This window comes from Hemitrygon akajei, chromosome 19 (genome assembly GCF_048418815.1).
Source record: "Hemitrygon akajei chromosome 19, sHemAka1.3, whole genome shotgun sequence".
Lineage (NCBI taxonomy): Eukaryota > Metazoa > Chordata > Chondrichthyes > Myliobatiformes > Dasyatidae > Hemitrygon > Hemitrygon akajei.
This window is the reverse complement of record NC_133142.1, coordinates 55,039,205-55,052,942: the sequence shown is the minus strand read 5'-3', so window position 1 is coordinate 55,052,942 and position 13,738 is coordinate 55,039,205. Positions and strand designations below refer to the sequence as shown.

General features: G+C 40.5%; 1 protein-coding gene across 1 annotated transcript in view; it reads right to left on the bottom strand.

Annotated features, from left to right (window-relative positions):
• The window catches only part of dnah1 (dynein, axonemal, heavy chain 1), a 367,482-nt gene that overhangs the window by 109,482 nt on the left and 244,262 nt on the right, over positions 1-13,738 (bottom strand). The window contains exons 47-48 of the mRNA XM_073072534.1: positions 11,542-11,772; positions 2,196-2,392 (exon numbers count right to left, since the gene is read on the bottom strand). Coding sequence (XP_072928635.1) covers positions 2,196-2,392; positions 11,542-11,772 — 428 coding nt within the window. The remainder of the gene's footprint in view (positions 1-2,195; positions 2,393-11,541; positions 11,773-13,738) is intronic.

Sequence of the window (13,738 nt, the reverse complement as noted above, 5' to 3'; positions counted from 1 at the left end):
GTGAGACAATCAAATTCATCCTCTTCTGCCTCAAGGTGGCATTTTAAAGAAAGAGATAAAGAATGTTCATAATGAAGGAAAGCATTAAACTGACAAAACTATAATCTTCGCACTACCGAAGCCAGTTTGCTCCCCAAGAGAAATGATGCAGAAAATCTAAAGTTCTAGCTGTGAAGAGAGATCATCTTCAGCCTCCCATTTCCAATGGAAGGGGCTGCATCCACAAAAGCACAGTGATCTGAAGCAGTCTCCAAGGTGCTAATTCTGAATGAAAGGACTTTGCAAATGTGAACCGTGAAAGGTCTTGGCCTTTCAGCACACGTAGTTTTTCCACTGTGGACCTCTCACACAAAGCATTTTATATCACATGTTTAGTATGTATTTTCTAATGCAAAAGAACTTCTTTGCCACCATAGGCAAGTTGTGCTGAGGATAGCTCTACTTTCACATGCAACAATACAGTAAAGTTCTCTTCTCTCTGCAACGGGTCTTCCCTTCTTCAAAGTCAGGGATATTACGTGTAGTGTTCTTTGGAGAAAGGCAGACAATTATGCAATGGCTCTATGATGCAGCTTCACTGAAATGCTGAGTGTGTGCCAGTTCCTCAGCTGCTGGCACCTCCAAAAACATATACCAAAGTTTGTTAAATCCATCAAGTCTAATGTTAGTAATATGAGGAGCCAGATGCATTTCATATTTATTCACCCAAAGTGTTGCCAGTTGTAGCCAAAGACAAAACTCTGGATTCTGCACCTGCAGTCTCTTGGGTTGAGAAGGATAATAAATCGGTTTTGAGCAAATGGTAGTGCAGACTCAAAGGTTGAAGGGGCCAGTTTTGCTCCTATATCTTATGATGCTCACAGAATTAAAGGGTTTTAATCTGAAAGCACGCACAGGTAAATTGACAGAACAAATAATGTTATCTAGTGGCAATTTTATAGTATCAAGGTTGCAAGGTGATGAAGAATATGAATAGGCAATTCACGGAAGGAGCTGGGTAGTCCTGATATTGAGGAATTTTGATCAGAAAACCAAAACGTACGATAAACATTTGGATGTAACTGAGAAACAGCAAAGGACAGAAACCATAACTGGGAGTTATATAAAGACCCCCAAAAAGAGGCAGTGAAGGCAGAGAGAGGATACTGGTGGAGGATGGTTTTGTTATTGGAAGCCTGTGACTAGCAGCGATTATTGTTGCGACTTATTATGGACTGTCTGAATGAAAGAAGTTTGTTTAGTATGTTTACCATGTGAAACGGTGGTGTTGTTGATAGTGACAAGAGTAGTCTTAGGCTATAAAATGAAGTTGATCAGCTGAGAAGTTGGGCAGAGCAACAGCAGAACCCATGAAATGTGAAGTGAAATGTTTTGGGAGATCTAATAAGGAACAGATAAAGTCATCTCCACAGATGGCCTTAGAAGCAAAATAAAGCATACAAATAAGTGGAAGCAGTAGGAGGATGTACCTGTAAGGGGATTATAAACTAGAAGCAGGGTAGACATTCAGCTCCATGCTCCATTGTTCAATAAGGTCATGGCTGATCTAATTCTAAACTCAAATCTGCTTTATTGCGTACTCCCAGTAACCTTTCAGTCTATTGCTGCCTTAAAAACATTTAAAGTCTCTGTTTCTACTGTCCTTTGAAGAAGAGAATTCCAAAGTCTTGCAAAGGAAAAACTTTACCTCATTAGGCTTAAAAGGGCAACTGAACCCTCCTTTTTAAACAGTGACTCTTTGTTTTAGATTCTGGAAAGTAACACGGATAGAAACACAATAAATACAATGGAGAGTTGCAGAAGTTCTGTGGGTGGAAGAGGAACACCACTAAAGAGAGTAGGTGAGAAATGAAACTCTGGTAAGATCTATGAATGAGAAACTGGAGTTTACCAGAGTATAACTGGTGATTCTAATTCACATGCCATTAAAAGTTAACTTCCATATTATTTACCCTTTACTTGCTACTCACCTTGTCTTCTCCCATACGAGCGGGGTTATTTAGATTTTTCAGTTTAAGAATATATCACATATTTATGATTTCATTAAGTATCTCTGTCTGGATAGTGCTAAATTAAGATGAGCAGCTAAGTAGTTCAAACTAAGTCTTAAGCAGGCCATGTCTCACTTTTTATCCTCATTGCACAATTATTCAGGGCAGTGGCATATCAAACAGATGTAACTTATTACTACTTACATATGGGATGCCAATTTGGTAAGGGATTGTCTTCCACTGCCCCCGACTCCCAGTAACAGGGCATTGCCCATTGGCTGCCGCAGAATCCTACTGATTCTACAGATGTGTTGGATGGCATCCATGAAAAGAATGAGCTTCAACTTGTTTGTACTGGTCTGGTTGAAATCATCAATGTACTCTTCAATAACATTGATCATCTGCAAGGAATAAAGAATCATTGCTGATTTATAGCATGCTTTTTCCTCATAAAGTTCAGATAAGAGACACATTGCAGGTACAGTCACACATTTGTCCAAAATCTGCTACTGATATTGTTCTGAAGAGCATTAATACAGAAACACCATTTTGTTATATACTAACTAAACCTAAAGGGCAGGAGTCTGTCCAAGGACAAGAAATAACGGAGAGGCTGTTTCTAACAAAATGGCATAATTAACTTCAATAGCAGATATGGCCACAAAATTCCTCCCCTGTGCTGCTTTGAGATGCTCAGTTCCCAGATATCTGTGTTGTTCCTGCATTGTTTTCTATGAGGAGTACTAGGATATGAAGACAGACGACATGTTTGTATCTATAAATAGTGCAGGCAATGTAATGGCACTGAATAGAAGCAGGGTGAGCCTAACAACGTGTATTCTTCAGGAAATTTCACATGGGTACTTATTGAAAGGGGAGCCATAAATGCCAACCATATTTACTGTATAATTATTTCAGCTCTCACATTGAAAGTGCAGGCAGCAGTGCCCACTAGGCTCAAAAATATATTGTAGTTGATCATTTTGCTTCTGTTGGCAATGAAGGAATTAAAAATCTGCGAACTAGTTAATTGGAATGTGTCAAGGCCTGTGAATGCAGATAAAACGAATATATTTGCTGTTACCATGTGGCAGAAGAAATGGAGGCCACTATTTTGTGACACTGTTGTTACAACTACCATTTTGTGAACTATCATCCTTGCTCAGGGATTGCTGGACCAGAGCAGTTTGAAGTGAACATAACAAAACCTCTACCAGCAACCTACTGCAGACATATAGAAGAGCAGCTTGTGTTTGAACTGTAGTATCCTGAGCCCAGGGTCTGACTTGAACTGGGTGTAACTGGTTTAAAATGGCCAGACTCAGGGAAAAGCATGGGAAGTCCTTCTCTGGGAGAAGAGTAACGAGGTAATGCTATCTGTAGTCCTGGGCCAGGGCCAATAAAAAGTGAAAACAAGTTGGCCAAATAAATCAGAACAAACAGAACAGAAGCATTAGAGTGCACAACTAATATGACAAGAGATTAATAACAAAGGATTTTGAGTGTAGAGCAGTGACAACTCTGGAGACTAACTGTCACAAAGAAGACCCCCATATCTGGGGCAGGGAGAAGATAGACTGATCATTTGACCAACAGGAAACCTCTTATTTTGATGTTAAAGTTGGGTGGGTAGTGGTACAAAAGAAACAGTGGCATTCCGGAATCTAAGTTGTTGGCCAGGAATCAAAACAATTTCCATGAATATTTGTGTTGATATAATAAAGTACAATATTTTAATTAATTAAGATTTGTGTGGTCATTTACCCAACCCAAGTTAGCTGACTGAGGTAAGAGTCAACACTTCAACGGTACTGGGTAGACCATGAGGACCAGAGATCTTTTGGCTATTGGTTCGGGCAGCAACCAGGGAGGATTGTAACAGAATACTCTGAAGAGTGCTGCGATCACAGGAATAATCCAGTCCCAGAAATCTAAGGAACTCAGGTCAAGTGCCATCCACACTGGAACTGCAGCTTTTAACTAATATCCCAGCAAAGGTCTGAGAAAAAGAACAGTCAGATGCCCCGTGCTATAAATTATTCATTCCTCGGAGATCTGACGTTCCAGGTAGAACATTTCTGCCAGTTCTTTTTGGCTAAATCCATCAATATTTATGTTTACTGTACTTTTACGGATTAATTTCAATTATTTATTTATTTAGTTTACTGTTTATTGATTTCCACTTACAAAATGGCACTGGATGATGACGTACTTGGCATTGACAATTGCGTACTTGGCAATCAACAATCATACTCTAGACTTAAATACAATCACAAGATCACAAGACAAAGGAGCAGAAGTAGGCCATTCAGCCCATCATGTCTGCTCTGCTACTCCACCATGAGCTGAACTATTCTCCTATCTAGTTCCAATTTCCGGCTTTTTCCCCATATCCCTTGATACCCTGACTAATTAGATACCTATCAATCTCCTCCTTAAACACCCTCAATGATTGGGCCTCCACAGCTGTATGTGGCAACGAATTCCATAAATCCACGACCCTCTGGCTAAAAAAATTTCTCCTCATCTCTGTTTTAAATGGGTACCCTCTAATTTTAAGACTGCGACCTCTTGTCCTGGATTCACCCACCAAGGGAAACAGCCTTTCCACATCTACTCTGTCCAGCCCTTTTAACATTCGAAATGTTTTTATGAGATCCCCTTTCATTCTTCTATACTCTAATGAATACAATCCAAGAGCCGACAAATGCTCCTCATATGTTAGTCCCTGCATTCCAGGAATCATCCTAGTGAATCTTCTCTGAACTCTCTCCAACATCAGCACATCCTTTCTAAGATAGGGGGACAAAACTGCACACAGTATTCCAAATGGGGTCTCATCAGTGCCCCATAGAGCCTCATCAACACCTCCTTACCCTTATACACTATTCCTCTTGAAATGAATGCCAACATAGCATTCGCTTTCCTTACTGCCGATCCAACCTGGTGGTTAACTTTTAAGGTATCCTGCACTAGGACCCCCAAGACCCTTTGCACTTCTGATTTTTGAATTTTCTCCCCATCTAAATAATAATCTACCCGATTGTTTCTTCTTCCAAAATGTACAACCGTACATTTCTCAACATTGTATCTCATCTGCCATTTCTTTGCCCACTCTCCTAAACTGACCAAGTCTCTCTGCAACCTTTCCGTTTCCTCAACACTTCCTGCTCCTCTACCTATCTTGGTGTCATCCGCAAACTTAGCCACAAAACCATTTAATCCATAATCTAAATCGTCCATATACAGTGTAAAAAGAAGAAGCCCCAACACCGACCCCTGCAGAACACCACCAGTAACTGGCAACCAACCAGAATAGGATCCCTGTATTTCCACACTTTGCTTTCTGCTTATCAGCCAATGCTCCACCCATTCCAATATCCTTCCTGTAATTCCATGGGCCCTCATCTTATTAAGCAGCCTGTTATGCAGCACCTTATCAAAGGCCTTTTGGAAATCCAAATACACAACATCCACAGCCTCTCCCTTGTCAATCTCATTTGAGATTACCTCAAAAAATTCCAATAGGTTGGTGAGGCAGGATCTTCCCTTCATGAAACCATGTTGGCTTGGGCCTATTTTGTCTTGCACCTCAAGGTAATTCATAATCTCATCCTTGAGGATCGACTCCAATAACTTTCCAACTACCGATGTCAGACTAATAGGTCTGTAATTTTCTTTTTGCTGCTTCCCCCCGTTCTTAAACAACGGAATTACATTTGCGACTTTCCAGTCCTCCAGAACCATGCCAGAGTCTACTGATTCCTGGAAGATTATTTCCAATGCCTCCACAATCTCCAAAGCCACCTCCTTCAGAACCCGTGGTTGCACTTCATCCGGTCCGGGAGACTTATCTATCCTTAGTCCACTTAGCTTCTCAAGCACTTTCTCTCTAGTAATCTTGACTGTACCTAATTCTATTCCCTGAGACCTCTGGCTATCAGGTATGTTGCTAATGTCTTCCACTGTGAAGACTGATGCAAAATACTCATTTAGTTCCTCTGCCATCTCTTCGTTACCCATTATAATTTCTCCAGCATCCTTTTCAATAGGTCCAATACCTACCTGTGTCACTCTTCTACTCTTCATATATTTAAAAAAACTCTTAGTCCTTTTTTATGTTAATCGCCAATTTCCTTTCATAATTCATCTTTTCTTTCCTAATGACTTTCTTAGTTTCCTTCTGTAAATTTTTAAAATTCGTCCAGTCCTCAGTTTTCCCACTAATTTTTGCTTCCTTGTATGCTGCCTCTTTTGCTTTTATTTTAGCCTTAACTTCTCTCATCAGCCACATTTGTGTCATTTTTCCTTTTATGATTTTCTTTTTTCTTGGAATATATTTTTCCTGCACTCTCCTTATTTCTTGTAGGAATTTCATCCAATTCTGCTCTACTGTCCCTCCATTTAGCTTACTTTTCCAATCAACTTGGGCCAATTCCTCTCTCATACTGCTGTAATTTCCTTTGTTCCACTGAAATATTGATACACCTGATACCAGCTTCTCCTTTTCAAATTTGAAACTGAACTCGATCATATTATGATCACTACTTCCAAGGGGTTCCATTACCTCTAGCTCCCTAATCAGCTCAGGCTCGTTACACAGCACCCAATCCAAAACAGCTGATCCCCTGCTGGGCTTATGGACAAGCTGCTCCAGTAAGCAATCCCATAGGCATTCTACAAACTCCCTCTCCTGAGATCCAGTAGCTTCCTGACTTTCCCAATCCACTTCAATATTAAAATCTCCCATAATTATCTTGACATTTTCCTTCTGACACACTTTTTCTATTTCCAGCTGTAACTTGTAGTCCACATCCTGGTTGCTGTTTGGAGGCCTGTATATAACTGCTATTAGTGTCTTTTTACTGTTATGTGTGATGAGAAAACCAGGTGGAGATGGGGTCCAGAGTTGACCCCCCTGTGAACTATGCTGCTAACGAGAGAGAGAGAGAGATGAAGGAGGCATCCTGTTGCAGATGGGAGAGAGAGAGAGACAAGGATTAAAATGGATGATTTAGTATTATGGCTTCTTCGCTAATTGTTGACTTTAACGCCAAGGACATTTGGCCTGTTTGTGTGGATCTCTGCTGACACAGCAGAGTGATGCCAGGTGCCTGCTGAGACAGGAGGGAGTGACTAGTTTGATGGACACGGACATGGTCAGTTGATGGATGGCTGATACCTCGTCAGGGGAGATAAAAGACGGGTCTGCTGATACACCGGCAGCCACTCCACGAGACACTGCAAGAGTGTTGTGCACCTACAGGAAGGTGGGGGCTCGGAGGACCGAATCGGGAGATCGGTCACAAAGCTCACAGTGTGATGGCAGGACCGGTGGGGGCTTGTGTGTGTGTCCACTCATGCCAGAGTGACGAGTCCACCACGGAAGAACGGTCTAGCTGAGAACGGAGGGGTCATAACCGAATGACCACATCAGTACAACAGAACAAGAGGACAACGGAAGGTTTGCCTGCTGCAGCTGCTCACATCTCCCTCTCCCTCCCTCTCTCTCACGTTACTCCAGCAACTACTTCGGCCTAAGCTAAACTGAACTGAACTTTCATCATCTCCTAAGACTATTCATTTACCCCTAGACTTTGGAAGAGCTTGGTTTTTGATTCCTTTTACCACACTTCTGTGTGTATATATATATATAAAAAAATGCTAACCTGTAATATATACATATTTGCATTTTATTTTTGTACTGTATTACTTAGTTTGCTAATAAAGTTTATTCATTAGTAGTAATTACAGACTCCAACATGTATTCCATTTCTGCTGGTTTGGTAACCCAGTTACAGGGTACGTAACATTACCCTTGCCATTTCTTAACTTGACCCATAGGGATTCTACTTCTTCTGATCCTATGTCCCTTCTTTCTAGTGATTTGATATCATTGCTTACCATCAGGACCACGCCACCCCCTTTACCTACCTTCCTATCTTTCCTATACACAGTGTATCCTTGAACATGCAGCTCCCAATCACATCCATCATTTAGCCATGACTCAGTGATGGCCACTATGTCATATCTTTTAACTTGTAGCTGTACATCAAGGTCATCCACTTTATTTCTAATGCTGTGGGCATTTAAGTATAGTACATTTAGATCAGTATCTGTTACTGATTTTGCTATATTTCTATCGCACACCAAATTATCCTGTCTATTCACCTGCCTGTCCTTCTTGCCATCTTTGCTGCACAGTATCTTTGACTTATTACTATTTTCCTCTTCCTTGATCCTAACACCCTGGTTTCCTTCCCCTTACCAACTTAGTTTAAACCCTTCCTAACAGCTATATTAAATCCTTTTACTTAATCCTTCTACTTCTTCTATCCTTCTACTTAAAGTAAATCTCTTTGCTGTTATTAGCAGCATCAGATTTTCAGGCAGTTCAATTACATGTATGCCTGGCTTGTGAGAGCTGATACAGTAATTGGGTGTGTAAAAAGTTGAGGCCCAACTTCATCCATGTCCTCCACTGGCACAATGTTTAGTGCAACTGATTAGAAAGCAATCAAAGATTATGGTTTATCTTTCTTTACTTAGGCTAACAATGGACTTTATTGCCAATCTGATTTTATACAAATTGGGACTGGAGACTGGGACCATCATTTATTGGCAGTACACCTGCAATAGAATTTGTAAATTAATTAGTTAGCTTATTAGGACAACTGCCTAAATGGGCTAATAGAGAACAGTTATATGGTTAGATTATTAGGGAAGTAGCATAAAGCATGATTGACAACGACGAGACTTTCAGACCAATTTCCATGATCTTCTGCATTATATGGCAATTTGTCCCTGAAATTTACTTTCTCTGGCTTTAAAACAACATTAATAAACTCCTTAATGTAGTTTTAAAGAGCTTAATAGAAATCACAAATTTTAATGTTGTCTATAGAAAGACAGTGCAACTTGCAGCAGTAAACCAAGTAACTAGGAAACAGATACTTCGGCCCACTATGTCCATGTCCATACTCCCGCAATCACAATTATCTAGCTATCAACCGAGGCAATTGACAGTAGTTAGATAATCTATCAACCTGCACGTCTTTGACAGGAGGAGGAGGGAGCCAGAACGGTGAGGGGAAAACCACAAAGCTAATAAATAGATAGAAAACCACATGAACAGCACTAAAGGTTAGGACTGAACAGGGATATCTGGACCTGTGAGGCAGTAGTGCTAACTCCTGCACTACTGTAACGCTTCCCTCTTTCTGGAGCAAGGGTACAACGGGATGAAGTTCCCATATTAGCAGCACTTTTTTTGACAGCAGCAAGGTCTCTGCGAAAACCCAGCCCATCAATGTAGTATCTATTCTAGGGGTGGTGAACCTATGACACACGTAAAGATTATGTTGGCACATGGCATGCAGTACCACCTCTCAATTCTTTAAAACCCAGCCACAATAAAAAAAGATACATAATGATAATATTTACTGTCAAATGTAGCAACAAATTACTTTTAATGACCCAGGAGCAGTGAGATGTGAATTTGCAATAGGACTCATTATTTTTCTTTAAAGTATTGTTAAAATTAATCAATGATAATCTCTTTATCCTGGCATGCAGAGACATTTTTTTAATCTAAAAAATTAATTAAAAAAAGATTATTGCCAATTTGGCAATACACACTCTCAAGAAGGTTCGCCACCCCTGATCTATTCATTCCTGGCCAACACTCCCTAGTGGCTGAAAGACTGCTGGTTGTATTTTGCTGTGGCTCTTCCAGAAGAAGGGTAAAGAAGGGTTTTTATTTTTGGTGTTACTTTTTTGGTCAAATATCTTGCTCCTGATTTTTTAAAAACTCATTTTTGATTCCATGAACATGGAATTCTTCTTTATTTGCAGGATTCCTGGCATTTGAGTGGGAGCTTTCTGAACCTATCCTGAGTGTGGCAACTGCATCCCAGTTTGGGGCAGACTTTTTCAGGTTTGTTTTGTGGAAAAGTCTGTGTAATTTTGCTTGTGACTGGAAGAGTGATATGTCTGACCTTTTGAATAGTGGTCAGCTTGAACCATTGGTATTATTGAAATGTAGTTTCAATATAGTAGTAAATGATACTAGCAGTATTCTTAATATAGTAATAATTAAATATAGTTTCAAAAAGTAAGTCCAAACGCAATGTCTGTCAGCCTAAGTCAGAGTACGCTGGAGGACAAAGAAGATGTCCTGTTCTGGGGTTAGATGATTGTGTACGTGCATGGGTGGGAGGGAGGAATGGGACTTATTTTGCTGTTGCTTGTGTTCTGTGTTCTGCTAATCATTGTGGGCATGCTGTGTTGGTACTGGAATGTGTGGTGACACTTGTGGGTATACTGATTGTTACTGTATGTTTTGATATACACTGCCAGCAGCAGTGGTGGAGGCAGAAACGATAGGGTCTTTTAAGAGGCCCCTGGATGGATTCATGGAGCTTAGAAAAATAGAGGGCTATGGGTAAGCCAAAGTACGAGGGGTGATTGATAAGTTCGTGGCCTAAGGTAGTAGGAGTCAATTTTAGAACATCTAGCGCATTTATTTTTCAACATAGTCCCCTCCTACATTTACACACTTGGTCCAGTGGTTATGGAGCAAATGGATCTTGGACCTCCAGAAAGTGTCCACAGCAGAGGTGATTGATAAGTTTGTGGCCTAAGGTAGAAGGAGATGAGTTATACAGCTCTCATTACATGCACATGCAGTTCAACCCTTTGAATGATTTATGAAGAAAGTTTGAGGTTAATAACTCATTAGAGGTGATTGATAAGTTTGTGGCCTAAGGTAGAAGGAGATGAGTTATTAACTTCAAACTTTCTGCATAAATCAGTCAAAGGGTTGAACTGCATGTGCACATAACGAGAGCTGTATAACTCATCTCCTTCTACCTTAGGCCACAAACTTATCAATCACCCCTGCTGTGGACACTTTCTGGAGGTCCAAGATCCATATGCTCCAAGACCGCTGGACTAAGTATATAAATGTAGGAGGGGTGTATGTTGAAAAATAAATGTACTAGGTTTTCTAAAACTGACTCCTTCTACCTTAGGCCACAAACGTATCAATCACCCCTCGTAGTTCTAAGGAAAGGACATGTTCAGCACAGCTTTGTGGGCTGAAGGGCTTGTATTGTGCTGTAGGTTTTCTATGTTTCTATACACATGATAAACTTCAACCTTGAATTTTGAATGTAGTTTCTTTGTGTTGTGAATGAACAGGACAAGTTGACATTCATACCAATATAGTGAAAAACCTAATCGGAAACAAATATTGTGAATTGCATATCTGTTGAGGACATTTGGTGGAACTGGATGTTAGAGGAACAGTACTGGAGTGGACAAAATCTTGTACCTAAAGGACCATATGATATTAATGGCTGATGCTCCCTTTCCCAGAAACATGCAGTTTTCACCAATGCAGTCTTGCAGTTTCTGGTGTTGCACAAATGAGTTTCTTGAACTTTGTTTTATTTAAGAGTAAAATATCAGCACAACATTTTCTGCTCCTAGGGAACATTGACAATACAAAGCAGATTCTAATAAAATATCAAGAATGAAAGAAAATAACCTTTTCATAGTCAGAAATAAATTCATAAATCTTGTTATCTGTTCCAATGGCCATGAAGTCTCCATAAAGCACAGGTAACTGTGCAGCAATCTCTTCAAATCTCGTGCCCAAATCCAGAAGCTTGTTGTGCATCAGATTTTCAAACCAGTTGCGGTCAGTATCATTCACCAGCCGGTCTTTGAACACACGACAATTTTCATGATACCACAGCCTGAGCAACAGAACTTTACTCTGAAACAAACAGAAATGAGATGGGTCATATGATATATTTTGCACTGTAAAGTATACTGTACATGATAAAGGAACACCAACTCTGAAGGATAAGTAATGTCATTTGGATGCCTAACTCAAAACCCCCAAACCAATCCTCTGAAGAAATTCAACATTTCATATAAAAACTGGGAAGATATTGCATTCAATAAATACAGTTTATTGAAATCTGTTCCAAGAGGGAGTTGTGCTACATGGGAGTGACCTCTGCTGCAGAGAACAAGCAACAGCTGTGAAAGGAGAGACTGAACAACCAAAGACTCAACCACAACCACCTGTGTCCACACGGCATCAGAATATGTAAATCCCAGACTGGCCTCTACAGCCACCTGTGGACCCACCAATAGACAACCCCGTAGGAGAACATCATACTCAACTTGAGTGATTGCACTACTGCTACTACAAGATTCTGGAACCCCAAGGAACTGTGGATCATCAAGTAGCAAGTACAAATACTTTAGATTAAATTAAACCAGATGTAAAATGTAAAACCTGTTCATAAGAGAACTCCTCACTGGACCCATGATCATTAAGATCAGATTATTTAAAAAAAAATCAAACTGCAAGTAATGTAAGAGTTTTGAGGGAAGAGGATATGCAAATATGTGCCATCATTCAATAAGATCACACAAATCTGTGTCTTAATGCCATGTTTCTACATTTCTCTTAATAACCTTTAGTTAACAAATATCTATCAATCTCAGAGCTAACATTAACAACTGAATAAGCACCAGTTGCTGCTTTCATACGAATTCGGAATCCTTTACCTGCAGAAACATTTTCTAACTTTACACCTGAAAGATCTGCTTTACTAATATCCCAGATACCTAGCCAATGTAAATTGTTTCTTATCAGTTCCCTTTAATACCTTGTTTGTGCAATGACTCCTTATATCTCAATCTTTGGAATCTAGCTACCATTAAAGTATATCCACACTGCACTTCATAGAACATACAATATTACAGCACATTAGAGGCCCTTCAGCCCACAATGTTGTGCCAACCCTCAAATCCTGCCTCCCATATAACCCCCCACCTTAAATTCCTCCATATACCTGTCTAGTAGTCTCTTAAACTTCACTAGTGTATCTGCCTCCACCACTGACTCAGGCAGTGCATTCCACGCACCAACCACTCTCTGAGTAAAAAACCTTCCTCTAATATCCCCTTTGAACTTCCCTCCCCTTACCTTAAAGCAATGTCCTCTTGTACTGAGCAGTGGTGCCCTGGGGAAGAGGTGCTGGCTGTCCACTCTGTCTATTCCTCTTAATATCTTGTACACCTCTATCATGTCTCCTCTCATCCTCCTTCTCTCCAAAGAGTAAAGCCCTAGCTCCCTTAATCTCTGATCATAATCCATACTCTCTAAACCAGGCAGCATCCTGGTAAATCTCCTCTGTACCCTTTCCAATGCTTCCACATCCTTCCTATACTGAGGCAACCAGAACTGGGCACAGTACTCCAAGTGTGGTCTAACCAGAGTTTTATAGAGCTGCATCATTACATCGCGTCTCTTAAACTCTATCCCTCGACTTATGAAAGCTAACACCCCATAAGCTTTCTTAACTATCCTATCTACCTGTGAGGCAACTTTCAGGGATCTGTGGACATGTACCCCCAGATCCCTCTGCTCCTCCACCCTACCAAGTATCCTGCCATTTACTTTGTACTCTGCCTTGGAGTTTGTCCTTCACTTCTCCGGGTTGAACTTCATCTGCCACTTCTCAGCCCACTTCTGCATCCTATCAATGTCTCTCTGCAATCTTCGACAATCCTCTACACTATCTACAACACCACCAACCTTTGTGTCATCTGCAAACTTGCAAACCCACCCTTCTACCCCCACACCCAGGTTGTTAATAAAAATCACGAAAAGTAGAGGTCCCAGAACAGATCCTTGTGGGACACCACTAGTCACAACCCTCCAA